Raw genomic sequence first — 23,186 nt, 5'->3', positions numbered from 1 at the left:
CATCAAAAGGTTTACCACAACATGCAATGCAACTGATGGACAAAGTGCCTACTCATTCCATACACATATGTGATTTAAAAAGTAATGATGGCAAAATATTATGCCACTTTCTGCCAGCAAAAACGACATCTCTCACTCAACCGATGGACCAAGGAGTGATTTAGAGTATGAAACGTCGTTATCATAGACGTGATAGAGTTTTGGAAAAGCTACACCATAAAAGACACAATTTTCAATGTTGCTGATGCCTGGAATGATGTTCCAGTTCAAACAATACAAACAAGCTGGAATAAGTTGTGACCAGAAATATATTCAACTGATACAGAAACCATTCCAAAAGAAACAGAAATTTTGCAGTATGTTCGAATGTTCCTGGTTTTAAAAATGTTTCGATGGAGGAAGTAAATGATTAGCTGGATATGGACAAAATGGACGTTGGATGCGAAATTTTAGATTACAATGAAATTGTGCAAAGAGTGATGAAAATTTCAGATGATTCTGTAACTGAAGAAAAAGAAAAAACTGCTGCTGATGGAACAACAAATATAATTAGTCACTGTGGAGCTGAAACTATGTTGTCAAAGTGCCACCCACTGGACCAGGATGGACATCCTGAACCAGGGGTCCCCTTACTGTTTCCCCTTTCAAATCAGGTGGGTGCCTCAACTACTGCCCCCTCTGTTCTCTACCACTTTCATTCTACCCTCTTCCTGTCTCCCTATTATCTCCTTTCCAATAAAAAATTTTTTTGGGATCTTCTTGGATGCTTAGGCTACCCCAGGGTTCGTCCAAAAAACAGAGCTTTCTTCTCTCCTAATGTGTCCTGGCCAGCCTTCCTGGGGTAGTGATGGAAAATGAGGGGTGTTAATGGCTCTCCTCAGGCCCCCCAGGCTAAGTGGCCAGAGGAACAGCACAATCCACACCAATACTTCACAAAACACACACCCTGACCTTAAGCAGAGTATTGTATTCTACACAGAGTAAAAATGTGGAGTCGATGGAGATCCCAATGCCGCAAGGCAAAAATCACCATATCACTATGATTGATATCTAATCAGGAAATGACCTATGTAATCATTTACCTGTGCATTTGTAGTGCGGCATTCTCAAATTCAAATAATTATCACAATGTAATTATTTACCTGCATTTACATAAGTCACTTAGGAAAAGGCTTTTTTGATTCAGGTCCTATTTTACAAATATACAATATTCATTGATGTACAAAAAACATTACAATTGAACATCAAATGATGCATGTGCACGAGGTGAACTTTATGGAGGCAGTTGTCAATAATTAATTGCATTTGTAGTGATGTAATTGCCTCGCCCTCTTCTCCCTCCCATTGGCTCAAATAAATATCACTAGGAGGAAAACTTTTTTAAGGTATAGAGAGATATTCTATTATCAGTCATGGTCTCAGTCCTGTACCCTGACCAACTGAAGTTCTACTCTATTATGGAACAATCTCCTTTATTTAAAACTGCTTTATTCTTGTCCATCCACCCACCCAACAAAACAATATATAAAGTGGCAAATAATGCACACATGCCTAATCGTTTAACACACTTTTTTGAGCTAACAAGGATGTATATTATTTCTGGCACTGTGTTGTAACTGGTGGGGGAAGGGAAGTAATCAATGCTAGAGTCTGTTCACTCTTACTTTAATCTAGCCATAAAAATAAACTGGTGTGCAACAACTGTCCAATGAGAGCTTTCATCAATCATGTGTAAAATTAAAAAAATAACTGTGCAGGTATTTAGTATTCAGAAATCTTAAACACTTACCATATGCAATATTCCCTGTAACTCCTGACCAAGTACTGACAGGCTGCCGAGAAGTATTTACCTGATGCCTGTAAAGTTTCAGTGTGATGGGATAGAGTTCTAATTCTGGTCTGTCACTATTGTAAGGCATGATTACCTGAAAATATTTAACAAAATCTTAAATTTACTTAACAAATCTATTATAAAATATAATGCATAATGGAATATGAAGAACTGAACTCTTTAATAATGCTTAGGGGGGCGTGTGTGTGTGTGGGGGATTCAATAATAAGCAATCAACTCTGAAATGCAAAATGGGTCCAGGATTCTTTCTTTGCTTGCTTTTGTATGAAGCGTGCTTTTGCCCTTAATTTCTTATAATTAATGAGATTGACTGTGCTCGGGCACTGCCGAAACAAATTCCAATCTTTATTTTTTGTTCTCTTTGCTGTGGTGCATTTGTCATTCCACCAGTAATTATAATGCTTTCGGTCCGGCGGATCTGATAGTGGTATCGTGTCTTTAGCCACATTTAGAAGATGTGATGTGATGTAATCTGTCACATTATCAATATGCTGGAGGCAGATTTTTTCCTCATCAAGGTTAATTGATGACTGAAATTTTGCCCAGTCTGCTCGGACAAATTTCCACTTTCTGCAGGGTTGAATTGAAGAAGTCTTTGCTTTCAGAAAGTTGCATACTATTGGGAAGTGGTCACTGCCCATGGGATTGTTTATTACATACCACTCTATGGTTGGGACTAGTACTGGTGAACAAATTGGGAGATCTATTGCTGAGGCATGTCCTGCTGGGAGCTGTACGTGTGTCGGTGCACCTGTATTGAGTATAGTGAGATTTAGTGCATCCAAAAAACTTTCAATTAGTCAGCCTCGTCTATCCAATTTAGGAGAGCCCCATAATGGGTGGTGCCCGTTAAAGTCCCCTAATATACAGAGAGGTGGAGATATCTGTATAAAGAGGTCTTCAAGATCTTTTAAAGAGTAAGTACAGTTTGGTGGTAGGTAGATTGAGACTAGTGTTATTGCACCATGCAGAGTTATATGAACAGCAACAGCTTCTATTTCAGTTTGGAGTGGGATATATGTTTAGTTGGGATCTTTGAATTTACTAGGATTGCCACACCACCATGGGCAGCATTAGCAGTATTTCGATCTCTTCGATAAATGCAATAGTTCTTTATCGAAGGAGAAATTTGTGTGGTTAGGTAAGTTTCCTGTAAACAAAAGGCAACCGTAGAATGATGGTTAATTAGGTATTGAATATTGTTTGTGTTGGAACGAAAGCCTCTGCAATTCCATTGTAAGATGCTGTGGTTCATTTTGGTTTAGTTGAGGATGCTTCATCTGACTATTTTTTTTGTTTGAGGATTTTTTTTTTTTTTTTTTTTTTTTTTCGGTCTTTTTTTGGGAAGGTAGGGCGTCCGGTATCCATAGTGTCGTTTGCGTGAAGTTCTAGTAATGGTTCTTCATGATCTGGGATTACATCTATTTCCATACTACTGGTGGATGATTCAGGTTTATTTTTGTTTTTAGTAGTTTTTAGTTTTTCTTTGTCATGCGGGACTGTCCGAGTCTCAATTGGGATACTAATTGGAGTGTTGGTCGATTCACTGATTTTAATTTGATGTGTGTCTTTTACAGAGTTTGATAATGTGTTTTTAACCCAGTTAGCTAGAGATGTGCTGGGAGGTATTGAAACATCTGTTTGAGCTGCTGTTGAATTAAAGCTTCGAGTGTGAGATGCATATGAACGACTGGGCATGGTCGACATAACCTGTCTGCGTGCCTCAGGGTACCTAACTTTGTGCTCTATTTTACATTTTGGGATTTTCTTCCCTGCTTTCCACATTTCACAAGATTTGGAAAAGGCTGGGTGACTTTATTTGCAGTTGGGGCAAATGGGACTTGGGGCTGAACACTCTGCTTGTGTATGCTCCTTGGAACCACAAATTGGACAAATGGCATCACCTCTACATGCTTGTTGCAAGTGTCCATATTTTTGGCATTTAAAGCAACGTAGGAGATTAGGTATATAAGGCCATATTTGGCAGTTTAAATAGCCAGCTTTTACTGAGGATGGTAAATCTGGGGTGCTGAATGTTAAAATTATGGATCGGGTTGGAACAAGATTTCCATCTTTTTTGGTCTTTATACATTTTGCACTAATTACTTTTTGATTGCCCAGTTCCTGCACTAATTCCTCTTCAGATACTCGGAGCAATATGACCTTAGTTGCTAATGCTCCTAAAAACCAAACAACAACATCTTTAGATACTGTAATCAGGTCCCACTCTGTGATGACACCTTTTGACGAATTTAACGTATTGTGGGGAGTGATAGATACCGGTAGTGCAGCAAAATTGTTGTTTTAAGCAGCCACTCTGAATGTTTTGAGGAGGCTGTTTCGATTAGGAGGTCTCCAGATTGCAGTCGTTTAACCATTTTCGGTGTTCCAGCAATGGATTCCAAAAATCTTTGGATGACAAATGGTGATAATTTGCTGACAGGCTGGTTGGAGAGTGAATGTATTACAAGAAAGTTTGGCATCTCATTGCACTGCACTTCTCTTCGGAGCCCTTTTGGTTGGTTCAGGTCATCATCATTTGGTTTGTCTGGCCTTGGTGGATAGTAATTTTTGTTTGGTGGATAGTAATTTTTATCCATCGTTACTCCTTTTCGTCCTGGAGGGTAACTTTTCCCCCAGGTTACCGGCCCTGCCATGGGGAGGCAGGAGCAGTGCCACTCGGAGGCCAAGTGGTTAAAGTGTTAGTTAATTAGTAAATATAAATAGAGGAAAATGTAAAGAAAGGTGTATCTCCTTTCTATGTTCTACTTGTTACTTTTCAAGTATAGAACTGTTTTTAAATTAAGACTGTTGAAAGAAATGTGAACTTAAAATATAATTTCAGTCACTTATCAATAGAACTTTATGAATCGCAAGAATATCGCTTGGCCTCGAAATAAGCTTGGCACCCGGGGCCCCAGATCAGTTGTCGATGCCATACTCCACCTGTGACAAGGTACGAGTAGTCATCCTAAAATGCCTTTTTTGTTACCAAATGTTACACTGAGTTGTAATTTGAATGACTATAGCCTTTCTGTTATGCTGCTCAAGTCTTGTCAAATCTCAATACATCTGAGGCAGCTGTATGCAAAAATCACAACAGAGCATCTAGCGCTGACTACCATACCATATTCAAAGTTACTTAAATCTTTTGCCTTGCACATTCCTGCACTGGACTGCACTACAGAGTATCCCTTATAAATAAATTTACCCACCTGATTTATACTACATGGTATGGACAGGATGCTCTTACTGAAGGAGCACTCCATCTCTTTAAGTGTACCAAAGAAAGTGGCCAGTGTGTATTTTATAAAATTCACTTGGTCCAACAAGATCTAATTCAGGTGCACTTCCCATTCTCTCAGCAGTATTCATAAAATAAATAAATAGCTAATCTGATTGATGCAGATACCTGCCATTTTTCATTTTCTCTGTTCTAGATGTTATTATAACTTCTCTCATTCTATTTCATTATTCAATTTTCAGTGTTTGCCAACTGATTTGCTAAACAGAGCAAGCTGATTCTCAAATATTTTGTTAGTAGTATGTTGCAAAAATAACACTCGTTGGCACAAAAAAACAAAAAAAAACCCCAACATTTTTCGCTCCATTAAAATTCAGGGTGATCCTTGAAGATTTGACATTGCTGAACTGAATTCAATTATCACAACCATATTGCTGTACCACCCACCAATTTTAAGGAAGGAATTAAAGTCAAAAACTAAGTTTATAGTAAAAAATATTTCATATATTTTAAGAAAATGTTACATACAGTACTAAATATTGAACAATGGGTTTATTAACCTTATTCTATTTGCAAAAACATTTATCTGATAAAAAAAAAATTGTTTTTTGCCTTTTACAATGATCCATTGGTGTCACCGATATGATCCAACAGTAGTCTGCCAAGATATTTAATTTAGACTATTTTCCCTGGTATCTTTTTTTCCATTTCACAGTGTTCATCAGAGATTGCCCCCAAGTTTTCAGGAAAAATTTTTAAATAGGAATGTAGGAAATGAAGCTTTAACATGTTAAATCCCAACTTTCTATATACTAAAATTAGCTCATTCACTATTTCAGAGCAATTTTGTGATTTCTCATTGCCTAAAAAGTTCTGGCATACATTTTCAAATGCCTTCCAGGCTCTTATTTATACTGCATTTAATTTTTTAATGAATTTCTCATCTTGGAATAGCAGTTTGATTTGAGGATCCACAAAAATTCTCTTTTATCTTGGACTCACTGATTCGAGGAAATTTTTGCCTCAAACAGGAAAATCTTTCTTTTTTGTCCATTGCTTTCGCAAATATTTTTATCAAATCTAGCTTGATGTGAAATGGAAATAAATAGATTTTTGACTTATCCACCAAAGGAGGATGTTCTATATTTTTCTGGCCTGGTGTAGTTTCTGAATGGTCTGGCCATTTTTTTAACCCAGTAGTATTCTTGTACATTTCCTTCATGTGAACTGCATAGGTCAATGGTGTGTGTGTGTGTGTGTGTGTGTGTGTGTGTGTGTGTGTGTGTGTGTGTGTTATGGCATTTTAATGGCGCATAAGATGTTGTGGCTATAATGTGCCTATTCACAGGAAAATGCTAAAAACAAAATTTAAGCATAACCACTTGATTTTGTTTAGAGAGAGATATTTTAGAATTTATCATCTAGTCCAATTTTTTTCAGATAAGTGAAAAACTCGATGTTTGCATCATCACCAATAATATATTGTGATGTCATTGGTTCTAGTAGATTTCTCAGGGAAAACAGGATGGATGATCTGTCCTGGTGATAGTGAGGGCAGTCAGTCAGAATATGTTTTACTGTTAAATATGCTGAACAGTATGGACACTGAGGAAGGATCTTTAGCATTAGCATTAGCAGAGGCATTTGATGCAAGAAAGCAAGCTTATGCAGCATCAGCCAAAAAAAAAAAAAAAAAAACCACTCCCACTTCACCCCTCTGTTCGTTCAAAATACCTGTCCAGCTGAGCCTTAAACTTATTTAGGCTATCAACTTCCACGACAAGGGATGGAAGTCTGTTCCACCAACCAACCACTCGCTGGCTAAAGGCAAATTTCCGCACGTCTATCCTACATCTGTCTTTCCTCAATTTGAATTTATGCCCTCTCAGGTGATTATTCTTAGCGAGAGGAAGAATCCCATCAGCATTGAGCATGCTCAAACCATTCAATGCTTTATACACCTCTATCAGAGCACCTCGCTGGTGCCTAGTCTCCAGACACTGTAATTTGCAAATCTTAAGCCTTTCTTCGTAAGAGCACCCCTTTGTTCCATTCACTAATCTTGTTGCCCTTCTCTGTACTCGTTCCAGCAGCTCTACATCCTTCTTGAAATGAGGCCTCCAGGCCTGTATACAGTACTCTAGGTGTGTCCTGACCATTGCCTTATACAAGGGAATAATCACCTCCTTATCCCTGCTAGAAAAATTCCTATATATCATTGACAATACACCATGAGCTACTCTTGCAGCCCGTCTGCACTGCTCAGAGAACTTCATATCTGCCTGCACAACCACCCCCAGGTCCCTTTCATTCTCTACCACTGTCAGTGTAATACCACAGAGTTGATACGTTGCTCTGGGGTTGCCTGTGAGTAAATGGAGGCGAGTCAGATATGTATATCTGATTCGTGCCAGTGCAAGTACCACTTCTTCTCTTCACCCTGTTTTGTTGCTAGAGTGCCAAAGCTTTGGATTGTGTTTCAAATGGTAGAGTTTATTATTGTTTTGGATGTGCCATAGCTCTTTCCACTGCGTGAGACATGCTGTTTGTATGATGTGACTGTAGTCAGAGGTTGGAACGAGAATGAGGTTAAATCAAAAGTTGATGGATTTTTAGCAGTTTGATCAGAAAGGTCGTTTTCCTCTCAGGCCAAGAGAATGTAGATCCTTTAAAATGCCAAAACACCATGTGGTGTCAAAGGCTTTCTCAATATCCAGACAGACCCTAACAAGATGCTCCTTTCTGATGAATGCATTTCTCATGTTTGCTTCAGCTTTAATCATAAGGTCCAATGATGATCGATTTTTTTCTGAATCCAAATTGATTGTTATTAATTAAATTTCGGGACTCAAGATACCAAGTCAGATGGCAATGAATCATTTTTTCGAGAGTTTTGCTCAGACAGCTGGTAGGTGTTTGTTTGTTATTTGGTTTTTAGGAGCATTAGCAACTAAGGCCATATTGCTCCGTGAATATGCGGTAGTCATTCCCTGACCTTTCCACATCCTCCGTATTTGGTGGTGATGGGCTCGAACCCAGGTCTAATCAAGAAGCGTGTGCTATGCACTGCTGCTCCTTCCCACCTGACTACGGAGGCACCGACAGCTGATAAGTGAAATTGGTCTGTAGTTATACGAGGAACAGAATAGTCTTTACCAGGTTTTGGGATAGCCAGAACATAGGAATGATGCCAGGAGCTTGGGAATGTATGTTCAGTGAAGATCCGATTGAAGATCAGCAGTGATGAGTGTGACTTTGGATCTAAATTTTTGAGCATTATATAAAATATCCCATCAGGGCCAGCGGCACTGTTCCTTGTGTTAGTAAGAGCATGCTGCAGTTCAACCATGGTGAATGGTTGATTATATGTTAATGCACATCTGTCAGTGAAATTCAGTTTGGATTTTTCAGTTACATCTTTAATTTTTTGAAATGATTGGTCATAAGCAGTTGAGGAGGGCAACTGAGAAAATACAGATCCTAGTGCATTTGCAATTTATGCAGGGATAAAGAGTTCCTGTCCATTCAAGTTAATTAGTGGAGCAGACATTGGAAGAATTTTGCCATTTAGCAATTTTATCTTATTCCAGATCAGTCTGATGTCTGTATTTTTATTAACTGAGGAAGCAAATTTAATACAAGATCCTTTTTTTGCTTTCTGTCTGATATAACAGGCTCTTGCTTTAAGTCGCTTATAATTAATAAGATTGGAAGTGGTTGGATGTTTGTGGAATTGATTCCATGCTTACCCCCTCCCCTTTTTTTTTGCAGTGTTGCACTCTTTATTTCACCAATAATTTAATTTTCATCTTTTCCTCACCTGGTATTATGGAATGGCAGCAGTTGCAGCTGTTAGAATTTGGTCTGTTATCTCAGACAGCATGCCATCTCCATGGCATGCTGTCTGAGAATGGTTGAACTTTTGACATTTATAACATCTAACCAGAATTTGGGATATATGGCCTAATGCGACAATTCAAGTAACCTACTTTAACAGAACCAGGGTAGATTTGGAGTACTGAATGTTAAGATTATGTTTCACGTGGAAGTTAAGTTGCTGTCTTTTCTGATCATGATTCGTTTTGCATGAGACTCATTTTAATCTTTTAGCTCCTGGACAATTTTTTCCTCAATTTGAAGTTTAATAGATCCCATTCAGAGATCACTCCCCTGGAAGAATTCAGTGTGTTGTGTGGGATAACCTGAATCGGTATTCCACTTAAAGAAGTAAGTTGTAGTAGTAACTCAATGTCTTGAGTGAGATGGCTCTATTAGCAAATCTCCTGATTGGAGACATTTAACCATTTTTGGTGAACCTGCAGCATTTTATAGGCATCTCTGGATGATGAAAGGGGAGAGATTGCTCACAGGCTGGGATGATAAAGCGTGTATTATGAGAAAAGCTGGAGATTCCTGCTTTCTAGTGTCCTTTTTAAGTTTCTTTGAAAGAGAAAAGTATGGTCGGTACCTTTGTCGTGTTGAGAGCTCTTGGGCTCTAAGCATGGAAATTTGCTCCTTTTAGCCCCGAGAGATGGATTTTCCCCCAGGTTACCGGCCCCGCCACATGAAGGCAGGAGCTGTGCCACCAGTGACCAAGTGGATATTGAAGTTAGTAGATTGGTTAGTATTTGATATAAAGACTAGGAAAAGAAAGGTGGATTACCTTTCTGGGTTCTTACTTCTGACTTTGCAAGCAAAGAACCACTTGATGAACAAAAGAGGAGAAAATCACACAGGAAAAGAAATAAAACTATATTGATCAGAAAGAGCACTCTATAAATCGAACAGAGAAAAATGCTTGGCACTTAGGGCCAAGAGCTGGGATAAATGTTTTCCAGAAATATTCAGTTATAGCAGACCAGCAGTATTTGTAAATTTTTGTCACCAAGGTTTTGTAACACATAACATATTCCATCTGGCCAAGTGGCACTGTTGCGTGTTGTTTTAATGGAGTGTAGAAGATTGAAGAGGCTGATTATACGGAAGGAAAACAGATTCGAAAGTTGATGCCTCACTGTTCAGTCTTGGTCTTTATTTTCTGGAAATCCAGAGAATAAGTTGATGCCGCTGAAACTTGGGCAAAAGTTTTACCCAAGGCATTTGCTATGCTCTCAGGAGCAGAGTTCTTGCCCATTCCACAAAAGAATTGGTGAAAGGGTGGTTGGAAATTTTCTGGAAATCTGCCTAATTTTATTCCATATTAACCTGGAGTTAGTGTTTCTATTTATGGTAGATGCAAACCGAATCCAAGAACTTTTCTTGGCTTGCCTTTGAATGAGATGTGCTTTTGCCCTTAGCTTCTTGTAGTTGATAAGATTAGCTGTTGTTGGGGATCTACGATATAAATTCCATGCTTTATTTTTTAACTTCTTTGCTTTTGTACAGTCTTCATTCCACCAATAGTTAAGGTGCCATCGGGACTGGGGATTCGACAATGGAATTGAACATTTAGCTGCAGATAGTAGTGTAAAGTGATATAATCTGTGGCTTTATCTATCAACTGTGTTTGTACAAACTGCCCATCCAGGGTGACAGCTGACTGAAACTTGACAAGTTGGCTTGAGGGGACTTTATATTTTCCATGCTTTAAATTCTATGGGGTTCTATAGGGTTGAGCTAATGGTGGTTGTGCAGTGAGTAGATCACAAATAATTGGAAAATGATCACTGCCCATGGGATTGTTCATAACAAACCATTCCATGATTGGAAACAGAATCAGGGAGCATATCAAGAGATCGATTGCAGAAGTTTGTCAGTGGGTGGACCAGTATTAAGAACAGTAAGGTTTTGCTTTATTCAGAAAGGTTTCAATTTGTTGGCCATGTCTATCTAATTTAGTCAATCCCCATAGGGGGTGGCGGCTATTGAAATCCCCCAAGAGAGAGACAAGTGAAGGTAACTGTATTAGCAGGTTTTCAAGATCTTGGTAAGAGAAGGTATGTAGCAAAATTCTAGAACATTCTGGAATACTCTCGAATTTTGTAGAAAGCTCCTGAATGTTCTAGAAAAGAAATAATAAAAAAAATTAAATAGATAAAATAGATGAAAACGATGATTAAGCCAACTACAGGTCTTGGTTTTCGGTCACTGACCTATGATATTTGAAAACTGAAGGTGATGAGAACTTTTTAAGCACATATCTGAGTTTTTGAACATTTCCTATGAGAATCTGTCGAAATTATTTCAGGGAGGAAATTGATGCCAACCAGTGTAATCTCTAAATATGCAGAAAATATTTGTCAAGTAAAGAAGTGGGTTACTTTTTCAACATTCGAACTACAGTTGGAAGCAAAGGTATAATGAGAGTGGGAGCAATCTATAGACCAGAAGACTGTGAAAAGTAGGATGAGAGTCTCTATATGAAGATGTAATGAGCAAGCCAGCGTGAATATCTTATTATGGATGTCTTCAATCTGCTCCATACTGTAGATAAGTGGGAAGGAAACTCACAATGGGGAAATTTTTTTAAAATAAACTAGATGATTATTATTTGCACTAGCATGTTAGAGAAAATACTAGACGCCATCTTTACTCATAAATCATATGACAACACAGGGCTTAAAGTACAGGAACCATTGTCAGGTAGTGATCACACAATCATCACTTGGAAGATGAAGAAAGGAAATGCAGTAGTAGTAGTGGCATGTGATGCAAGAAAGCAAGTGTATGAGCTTATGCAGCATCAGCCAAAAAAAAAAAAAAAAAAAATCAATCACACCATTCCCTTCAAATGCCTGTCCAGTTCCTCCATAAATTTATTTAACCTGTCAACTTCCACAACGACAGATGGAAGTTTGTTCCAGCAATTAACCACCCACTGGCTAAAGGCAAATTTCCACATATCTATTCTACATCTGTCTTTTCTTAATTTGAATTTATGCCCCCTTAAGTTCGTAATCTGAACAAGTGGAAGGATCCCATCAGAATTCAGTGTGCTAAACCCATTCAAGGCCTGATACACCTCAATCAGATCACCACGCAGGTGCCTAGTCTCCAGCCACTGCAATTTGCAGAACTTAAGCCTCTCTTGGTAAGATGATCCCTTCATTCCCCTCACCAATCTTGTTGCCCTTCTTGGTACATGCTCAAGTAAATCTACAGTCTGTCCTCGTATAGCACGATAGTTGCGTTCCTAGAAACCGTCGTGCAATGCGAAATCGTGCAATATAAACAACAGGCCCTATAGGAAAAGTAGGGTTAGGTGCCGACCACCCAAGATTGAACACACACATTTGGAACCAAAACATTACCAAACAATAAATAATCAGGTAATTTTAATCGTTATAAAATACTTAACGTATTTTATAACGATTAAAATACGTTAAAAATATTATAATAAAGTATTTTTAGTATTTTTTAATACTAAAAAAGTATTTTTTACGAATAAAATACGTATTTTATTCGTAAAAAATTTATTATATTAAATAAAATAGTCGTAATAAAATACTTACGTATTTTATAATACGTAAGTATAAATTATAATACGTAAGTCGTAATAAAATATTGCTAATGCTTTTGCTTCTATCGTAAGCAAACTTGCTTTTTGTTTGATTTTCTATCCAAACAGATGACAGCCGTTCCATCTCTTCCAATTCTTGTGTCTTAATCTAATGGATTTTAATTACACTGAGTTGTTCCTGCTATGAAAGTTGTTTTTATTTTCTCTGCATTCTTTGTAATTCTCGGCGTTGCCTGATTTAGGTCTATAGCACGTGCAATATCACATGGCCTTTCATTTCGCTCAAAGCGTTTCACAATTTCATATTTTTTCTCTATCGACAGAGGCGGACAGAAGCCTTACGGGGGAAACCACGGTGGGCCGGAGGCCGGTGTGATTTTGGCCATAAACCGTAGTATGAGGCCACTATAAATTTTCCCGGTTAAGAATTTTTGATCCAGTCCGCCTCTGTTTATCGATATTGCTTTTTTTTTTTTCTCTGAATCTGCAGTGTCTTAGCCAGAACGCTTCCTTTTCACACCTTTTAAGTATTTTACTCATTTTTAGGGAATAAAGCACAATTACAAAACGAGGAGGCACGCTTGATACACATAAACAAAGCTGCGCGCGTGTAGCAACTGAATAAACAACACCGTAAAGGCCGAGATTTTACCCAGCGTGTGTTGAATGTGTAGTTCGCTGCTCGAAGCACATTTCTGAGGGTTACTACTATAAAACAATAAAAACAATTTCCAGTTGCGTTTCTGCTAGTGGAATCTGTTATAAACTGGTAGTAAAGTCCATCTAATTGCATTTGCTATTATATCGATAACTGGAATTGTGTTGGTTTTTACGTTATTATGGTGAAATGCGTTTCCCCTTCACTGATATAAAACACATAAATACATTTTCAGAATCTTCTTCATTCCTATCGTGTTGCGTTCAGTTGGGGTGATTCCGCGTTCGACTGCCATTTCTTGTAAACACAAAGGCGAATCGTGTATAAGCGAATTCGGTTCGTGTTATATAAGATAACGTTCCCCTATTTATAAATCGTGTATGATCGAATTCGTGTAATGTAAACACGTGTTATACGAGGACCGACTGTACATCCTTCCTAAAATGAGGCCTCCAGACCTGTACGCAGTACTCAAGGCGTGGCCTGACCATTGCCTTATACAGAGGGCCAATCACCTCCTTCTCCCTGCTAGCAAAATTCCTATATATCATTGACAAAACCCCATGACCTGACCTGGCAGCCTGTCTGCATTGCTCAGAAAACTTCATATCTGACTGCACAATTACTCCCAGATCTTTTTCATTTTCTACCACCTTAAGTGTAGTACCACACAGTTGGTACGTTTCTCTGGGGTTACTTCTACCCATATGCAGTACTTTGCATTTGTCAAGGTTAAACTTCAGTTGCCACTTCTTAGCCCATTTGCCCAAATTATCTAGATCCTGTTGCAGTAGCACACTGCCATTACTGTCATTAACAAGCATGCCAACCTTTGTATCATCCGCAAACTTCGACATTAAGCCTGATATACCTTCATCAATATCATTGATAAATATACAAAACAACAGTGGACCTAACACCGAACCCTGTGGGACTCCACTAATAACATTAAGTCCACGAAGAGCAGCACCCATTGATTACCACTCTCTGTCTTCTCCCACTTAACCATCCTTTTATCCATTGTAGCAACTTACCCTTAATACCATTCTGCTCCAATTTGTACAATAGTCTTCTAGGCGCAACAGTGTCAAAAGCTTTCCTGAAAACCAAATATATGATATCAAAATTATATTTTGCATCCAGTTCCTTTGTAACCACATCATAATATCCTATCAAATTTGTCAGACAAGACTTTCCCTTAACAAACCCATGCTGCATCTGAATTATTGCTGCAGTCTTGTCTAGAAGATCCTGCAATGCATCTTTAACCAGTGACTCCATTATTTTACTCGGAACAGAAGTTAAACTAACTGGTCTGTAATTACTCGTGTCACCCTTTGATCCCCCTTTGTGAATTGGGGATACATTTGCACATCTCCAGTCCCTGGGAACCTCCCGAGTCCAAGGATGCTCTCATAATTATGGCTAAGGGTTTGCTTAGTTGCTTTGCCGCCTCCTTTAATATAACTGGATAGATCCCATCCACCTCAGGTGCTTTTCTTACGTTTAACTTCAACAATTTCTCCTCCACTTTGCTCTCAGTTATTACAAAATCATTAAGTATCCTAGTACAATTTGATAACCTTCTGCCATTTTCAAACCTTAATAATTCCTCATGTGTGAATGTAAATGCAAAATACTCATTCAGTTTGTTTGCTATCTGAGCAGGATCATCAACAGTCGAACCATCGGTGTCAAGTGGACCAATCAGATTCATCCCCTTCCTTTTACAGTTCATATAAGTAAAGAAATCCTTGCTGTTTTTCTTAGCATCTTTTGCCAAGGATTTCTCGTAATCTGCCTTCGCCTGCCTAACCTCCTTTGTGACCTGATTACAGAGTAGCTTATATCTGCCATAAGCTTCTGAGTCGCTTGATAATTTATATGCATCCCATGCATTTTTCTCTGTTACGAGTCTCATTAGTTCATTAGATAATCATTTAGGTTATCTAATGAATATTAGATAAATTACATTTAGTTAAAGGTAAAGGCACAAGTTTTAATTTCAGAAGAGGGGGGATTTTGAGTGTTTAAGGCACTATATGGCATCTATTAATTGGGATTGCAGAATGAGAGTGAATAAATCTGAATTATGAAATACCTTTAAAGCAAAAATCAAAGAGACCATGAATGTATACATACCATTAAGAAAATATTGCAGGAGGAGGAGGATGCTGAAATGAATTAATGTGGAGCTGCCCAGTCATATAGAGCAACAAAAGATAGTATGGAAAAGTTATAGAGAGATGAAAAGTACTGAAGCCTACAACAGGTACAAGACAACAGTACCACAAATAAGGTTAAGGAGGCCAAGGCTGCATATCAGAAAGTACTGGCTAAGAGAGTCACAAGGTATTTTTCATGTATGGCAATACAACAACAACAAAAAAAAAAAGTGAATCAGATCAATCCCTTGTGCACTGGCTGTGGGAAAGTCTTAGATAACCTAGCTGATGTTGCTGATGAATTGAATAGGTACTTTGCATTTGTCTTTGCTGACGAAACACCCTTCATGCTGAAAAGAGGCTGAGCTATATGAAACTAGTGATTTCAAAATTACAGATGACCATTTATTAGAACTTGAGCATAAAGGTAAGTAAGGCTCCCAGATTTGAAGGCATATACCCAGAAATTTTGATTCCTTTGAATTAAAGAAGAGCCAACATATTGCCAATACATAAAGGCAATTCTACGAGTGCAGTGACAGACAGGCTTAGTCTTAACTTCAGTGGTAGGGGTAAATCTTAGAAGCAATGATCAAGAGTGCAATTCAGAGACATTTCAATGTATATGGCATTCTGAAGGACACACAACATGGTTCTGTTAAGGGAAAATCATATTTAACTAACTTAGTAGACTATTTTGACACAGTTGCTCTTGAGCAGGATGTAGAGAACAATTTCAACATAGTTTATTTGGACTTTAGAAAAGTCCAAATAAACTTTAGACTTTAGAAAAGCATTTGACTCAGTCCCTCACGAGAGTTTACTGAATGAGCTGGAACATGTTGGAATTACAGGAAAGATTCACTAAGATGGTTTGCAGGGTGGCTGCAGGGCAGAAGGCAGAGGGTTGTGTGATCAATGGATATTCTTCAGATTGGTGTACGGTTAGAAGTGGGGGTCCCCCTATGGATTGGTTCTCGGACTACTGTTATTTCCAATTTTCATAAATGACGTTGAGGAAGGGATAGAAAGTATGATGTAAAAATTTGCAGTTGACAAAGATTGGTAGAGTCGCTAATGTCAAAATAGCCTACTAAGTTAGTTAAAATCATATTTAACTAACTTAGTAGGCTATTTTGACAGTTACTCTTGAGCAGGATGTAGAGAACAATTTCAACATAGTTTATTTGGATTTTAGAAAAGCATTTGACTCAGTCCCTCACGAGAGTTTACTGAATGAGCTGGAACATGTTGGAATTACTGGAAAGATTCACTAAGACGGATTGCAGGGTGGCTGCGGGGCAGAAAGCAGAGGGTTGTGATCAATGGATATTCTTCAGATTGATGTACGGTTAGAAGTGGGGGTCCCCTATGGATTGGTTCTTGGACTACTGTTATTTCCGATTTTCATAAATGACATTGACGAAGGGATAGAAAGTATGATGTAAAAATTTACAGTGGACATAAAGATTGGTAGAGTCGTTAATGATCAGTGCCAAGCAGCGCTTCAAGGTGACTATGTTTTAATGTGGCAAAATGCTAGGTCTTACAATTGGAGAATAGTTAATCCAAAATAAATTATACATTTGGTGGGTTTGAATTAAAAACAGTAGAGGAAGAAAGGGATGTGGGAGTTATGACAGGGACAGACAAAGTTTTCTGAGCAGTGTAATCAGACAGCCACGAAAGTCCATGGTATCCTATCGACGAGGTATTGAACCTTATCCTGTAGAGATAGGGAGGTCATAATCCCACCGTATAAGGCAATTGTAAGATCACATTTGCAATACTGTGTTCAAGTATGGAGACCTCATCTGAAAAAATGACTGAGTATCTTGAAAGGGTCCAAAGATGGACAACTCACATGGTGAGATCAGCAAATGGGCAACTGTATGAAGAAACACTCCAATTATGTGGGCTGAGCTTGGCAACCAGGCACCTCCATCGGTAACTAATTCTAAATTTCAATCATTGATTGAGATTTAGAAGGCTCTGGAAGGGTTAGTAAAATGAACAAAGGCGGAATTTTCACTGTTATAAAGAATTCCAGAGATAGAGGTCAAAAATTCAAATTAGAGAGGAAGTTTAAACTAGATTGTAGGAAATTCTTTTAGCCAGCAAGCCACTGATTGCTGGAACAAGCTGCCTTTGCAGGTATCTGACGCTGACAGCTTGAATAAATTTGAAGGTCAACTGGATAGTTACCTAAATGAGGAAGGAAGCGCATAATTTGTATTTTCTTATTTTTTTTTTTGGCCAGTGCAACAAAAGCCTGTGGCTTTCTTGCATGAAATGGGAATACCACTACTCTCTCACTGTGTTCTTCCCAGTGCCTATTACACAAAACTGACTCAGTCAGTGCACTGGCCACCAATGTCAACTGGTTGCACTGCCTTAGACTCTAGGCCAGTGGTTTTCAACTGGGGTGCCATGGCACCTTAGGTTGCCACAACAATATTCCAGGGGTGCCACATAATTTGGGTTTAAGTTACTTAAACTTACTTTTTTTTTATATTTATATATTTATTTCATTATAAAAAGGTGTATGTATGGTATTTTTTTAATTCTGTGATCTATAATTGATGTTTATTATTGGATAATTGTTTATTATAAGTCTAAGTAAGTGGCTAAAAAGTCATTATTATTAGTTTTCTGCAGAGTTAGCTCTGAAGGGTAAATACCAGCAAAGTCCTGTTTAAATGTAGGGCAGCTGAATACTAACAAGTCATCAATATATCTGTAAAGCTTTATGTCTGAGGGTAGCGAGGTTTGTTTGTTTTGTTTGTTATTTGGTTTTTAGGAGTATTAGCAACTAAAGCCATATTGCTCCGGGGATATGTGGTAGTCATTCCCTGACCTTTCCGCATCCTCCGTATTTGGTGGTGACGGGCTCGAATCCCAGTCTAATCAAGAAACGTGTGCTACGCACTGCTGCTCCTTCCCACCTGGCTAGGGAGACGCCAGGGTAGCGAGGTCTCAGACCAGTAAAGATATAGGTTAGCTAAGACACAGCTAGCAGGGCTACCCATGGGGGTACCTTTGGTTTGTAAGTATATAGATTTGACATCAAAAATGTAATTGTTGGAAATGCAAAGATTAATGATATTGTTCCAATAAACTGAATTACAACCAAAAATATGTTTGTAGTTGTTGAAAATTTCATTCAGTACCATTTTTAAGTTGGTTAGGTCTATACTGGTGAATAGACTATTGAAGCCAAAAGTTTGTACATGTGTGATGTTATCAGAATTTAGTCCATTAATAACTGGTATATTGTTATTAATTATTCTACTATCAGGAAGGATACAATCTGACTTAATTATATTTACAGTTCTGACTTCATTTTACTTTCAGGCCTGTACATAATGTATAGTTTTACACCCCGTAGACTCTGTCGTGTCTCACGATGCAGAAAGCTTGTGCCCACGGATTGTCTACCAATGGGGTATTGTGTTTTTGTTTTGTCCTGTTTTATCTACTTTATTTTTATTTCCCTTCTCGTTACTTTTCTTCAATAACAATACTAACACTGACTTAAACACATGAGGCATTTGTCCAGTCATCTGTCCTAGGACCGATTGTGTTATGGGTTTTGCAACCCCAGACAGCCCAAGCACAACTGTATTTCCCTCTCTTCCAATTACTCTCTACTGTCCTTAATTACTACTACTTATTTCTCGTGCGGATTAGGCTGGCCGAAAGCAATATCGAGATGCTATTCCTCTACTATCACAAAGTTTAGTGTCTTTTCCACACTAATTTGTTAGTGTTTTGTTTCTCCCTGTGCTGGCACTTTGCCTCATTTGTTTAATAGCTTACTTCCCCATCACACGGGTATGGTTCACTTTGGCGATTTCACACTCCCCCCCCCCAAACACCACCACCCACTCAGGGTTACTTCAACTGACATAAATACACCATACAGTGAACTTTCTGTTTTTTTTCTTTAGTCTCCGATGGCACTCAACTGGCTAATTCAACGTTTTCCTGTCCATGCACACCAAGTTTTTTTTTTTTAATTTCGCCTTCTTTTGGATTTCATACATTTTTTTTTTTTTTTTTTTTTTACAGGATTCTATCGGCATTATTTTAGCTTTTTAAGTTTTATTTATTTATTTTTATATTTTCTTTAATTTTAATTCTTCTTTTCAGTCTCTGTCGGGTCAGCTATGATGTATACATATGCATACTTTTCCAACATATACATCATAACAAACTCGGCCTATGGCTCCTACGATTTTTGCTGCAGACCCCATTGACGGAGTAGTTAAAGTCCTAGGAATGACAGCTTTAAGTACTATCATTTATTTTTATGTTATACCTTAATTTAAGTTTATTTCAGGAAATCTGTTTTTACCATGCATGTGTTACCAATTTTTCCATGGTAATTACACCCGACAGTTCAGTACCTCCACCTAATACACTGATAATAATACATTTGTTTATATTTCATTATAGTTGCCGGTTTTTCTGCTATAACTAGTAGTACCCCGGATCCATAACCCAGTTTAATTTTTTAATACCTTTTCATGTTTGCTAAAACTTTCAGTAATTTCATTATATTTTTATCAATATTATATATATAGCAGACTCTCGATTTACCAGGATTGGATTAACCGGGAAGCAGATTAACCAAGACACTTCAAGATTCCAATTAATAATATAAAAAAAAAAAAAAAAATCATCTTGCATATTATCTTTCAACCCCTGCCACTCAAAAAAAAAAAAAAAAAAAAGAAAAAAAAAAAGAGAGACCAAATGTTTAGTTTGTTTTAGTGCACCGTGTTGATTGTTGTGTTCCACTGCACTGCAAAAGGACAAATTTTGTTTCGTTATTTATGTCAGAGATATGGGAATTTTTTTTATAGTATTTTAAAAAAATTTTTGTTTAGAAATTGCGAAAATGATGGACAAACGCAAGCGTTGTGTTTTCATTTAAACAAAAAATTTGGAATTATTCAAAAATTTGAAAACAGCACATCCGTTAAATCTCTAAAGAACCATTATAATGTTGGTGACCAAACCATACACGACATTGTAAAAAATAAACAGAAGTATCATATTGGACACATGCGTAGTGTGTGGTAAGTTTTTTCATTTTTTATCTATCGGCATACTTTTTACGTAAGTTGCTGAACATTTTTTTTTTTTTTTTTTCAGTGTCTCCGACTTAGGTAGCTTCGGACTTATGTTACGTTATTTATATATTTTTTATATGACTGAAGATTTCAGTGAAGGAGACACATTTCACCATAATAACGTAAAAACCCACAGAATTGGTCCTTGAGGTTGTCACAGACATTCTCTCAGATATGCCAGACAAGCTGTACTTGCTACCTGGGAGTCTAAAACGCTGATGGAACTGATATTCGGGTGACACTCAAGTCAAGTGGACCCAATTTTGGCGAAGTCCGGACGGTCTGTGACAGCCAAATCCTCTGCTTGCACCTTCACGATGGTGGGACTGTTAGTAATCCTGGGTATAACCTCCATGCACAAGCACATGGTGGGTGACCACCCAGGTGTGAACCAACGTAAGCAGGAGTCGAGGTGTGGCGCCCACACCACATGGAGGAATGCCACCCCTCTATGTTACCAGGCAGTACTAGGTGGTAGATGACTCTCATCAACCGGTGAAATACCACCACTTTGCTTATTGGAGGCTTGAAGTGGTGGAACCCATGTTTAGTCTCTAGAGCTAAGTTCCGGTCAACCCTTCCCTATCTCTTCCATCATGCAGTATGATTGATGACTTTTGAGGTTATGATGAACGTCGTGGCGAGATCCAATATTCCTTACATTTCGTGGGTACAGCTCTAAAACGGTTTTCGCAGGCCGGCCGCTAGTTAGTACACCAGACCGAACCTATTGGTAACTCTCTAGGAGGCTTCCGGATCAGCTAGTGTATAATCTTGCTACCTCTACTCTGCCAGATAGTGACTGGAGGGAGTCCGAGTAGCGTGTATGTGGGGAGCATTGTCGAGGCCACGTTATGTCAAGGATCTGGGTACATTCTTACCATGTGTACGCCATATCCAAAAATTTCATTACTTCATACAGCATGTCCCACCCACTTTTTCTTACTATTGAATACACCATGAATTGTCAAACTAACAACAAGCTTATCTGCGAAAAGATCTAAACCTCCCAAGGACTTCCTAATTCATTTCACAAATATACGTGGTCTCAATTCTAATCTCAACGATGTCCATTTCCACTTGCAGTCTGCCAAACCACATGTACTTTTTCTGACAGAATCTCAGTTATCGGTTAATTCAACTACTGCTCATCTCAGATGCCCAAATTATTCGCTGTATGATTCCTTTCGCCTCAAAGGTGGTACTTGTGCATATGTCCGTTCTAATATTCCCTGTCAGAGACTTGGCAATTTGGAATCTCCTCTCTTTGATCTTCTCTGGCTTAAAATCTCTCTACCTCATTGTGTCAAATTCATCTGTTGTCTCTACCGTTCTCCCAACTCCACTAATCACTTGGAGCTCTTTGACTTCCTCTCGTTGCAACTTGACTTTCTTCAGTCCAACTTTCCTAACAGTGAGGTAATTTTCCTTGGTGATTTTAATGTTCACAACTCCAGCTGGCTTCCGTTTTCTAGTCACAACGACCCAGCAGGTCGAGATGCTGAGGCTTTTGCAATTACTAATGACCTAGCACAGATTGTTCATTTACCTACAAGAATACCGGATCATACAGCCAATACGCTTGATCTTTTTCTCACAAACAACCCTTCTAAGTACACGGTCGAAGTGAGAGGTCCTTTAGGCACTTCAGATCACAACTTGGTGATTGTCTATTCTCCAATGGAACCTTTATCTCGTGGCTATTCCCAACCTCGTGTTGTTTGGCATTACAAGAATGCAAAATGGGATGACCTGCGAGACTTCTTTTCTTCTTTTCCTTGGTCAGATTACTGTTTCAAAACTCCTGATGTCAACGTTTGCTCAGATCATGTCAGTGAAATTATTCTTGCAGGAATGGAATCCTTTATCCCACACTCCACTTTAAAATCTCGTCCTTTATCTAAACCTTGCTAAGGCTGTTCAAGAGAAAAATGTTGCATATCGTAATTGGCTTGTTTCTAATTCTTCAGTTTCATTTTCTGCCTACACCAAAGCTCGATATAATAAAGAAAATACAACGGCATAAGTAGGAGTGTATTAATGGCAGAATATAACATTGGATTGTCAACATGTTTATTTTTATTATTATTTTTTTTTAACAGGTAATAAAATTGCATTCTTAATCTCTCTATTTCTTATTTAGCCCCATTATTTTTGCATTAAATATATTAAAAATAAAACTTTCTATATAACGGAAAAATCAAAATAATGGCATCTTGAATCCCCGAAGGTGCCGTTAGTTATTCTGAAAGTCTACTGTATGATGTCAAAATTATTTTTCACATTCAGTTCCTTTGTTATTGTGTCATAGTATCCAATCAGACTGGTCAGACATGATCATCTCTTAACAAATCCATGCTGTGACTGCAGTATAACTGCATTTCTGTGTAGATGGTCCTGCATTACTTTTTTAACCAGTGACTATTATTTTGCCTAGAACAGAAGCCAAACTAATGGATCTTAATTACTCATGTCACTCTTTGTTCTCATTTGTGAATTAGGGATACATTTCCACATCTCCAGTTCATAGGCCTCCCTGAATCCAAGGATAGTCTCATAGGTTTGCTAAAGGTTTGCTGACCTCTTTTGCTGCCTCTCTCAATATAACTGGATAGATCCCACTCCCCAAGGTGCCTTATTTACATTTAGCTTTGGTAATTTCTCTTATAT

The 23,186-nt window shown here is 38.1% G+C and overlaps 1 protein-coding gene across 1 annotated transcript in view; it reads right to left on the bottom strand.

Annotated features, from left to right (window-relative positions):
* Usp32 (Ubiquitin specific protease 32) overlaps window positions 1–23,186 on the bottom strand; it is an 837,997-nt gene that overhangs the window by 454,414 nt on the left and 360,397 nt on the right. The window contains exon 16 of the mRNA XM_090368859.1: window positions 1,790–1,925. Within this exon, the coding sequence (XP_090224985.1) occupies window positions 1,790–1,925 (136 nt within the window). The remainder of the gene's footprint in view (window positions 1–1,789; window positions 1,926–23,186) is intronic.

Source organism: Mastigoproctus giganteus, chromosome 1 (assembly GCF_048544385.1).
Source record: "Mastigoproctus giganteus isolate SK-2022 chromosome 1, ASM4854438v1, whole genome shotgun sequence".
Taxonomy (NCBI): Eukaryota; Metazoa; Arthropoda; class Arachnida; order Uropygi; family Thelyphonidae; genus Mastigoproctus; species Mastigoproctus giganteus.
Note: the sequence above shows the minus strand (reverse complement) of the source record. Positions and strands in the feature narration are given on the sequence as shown.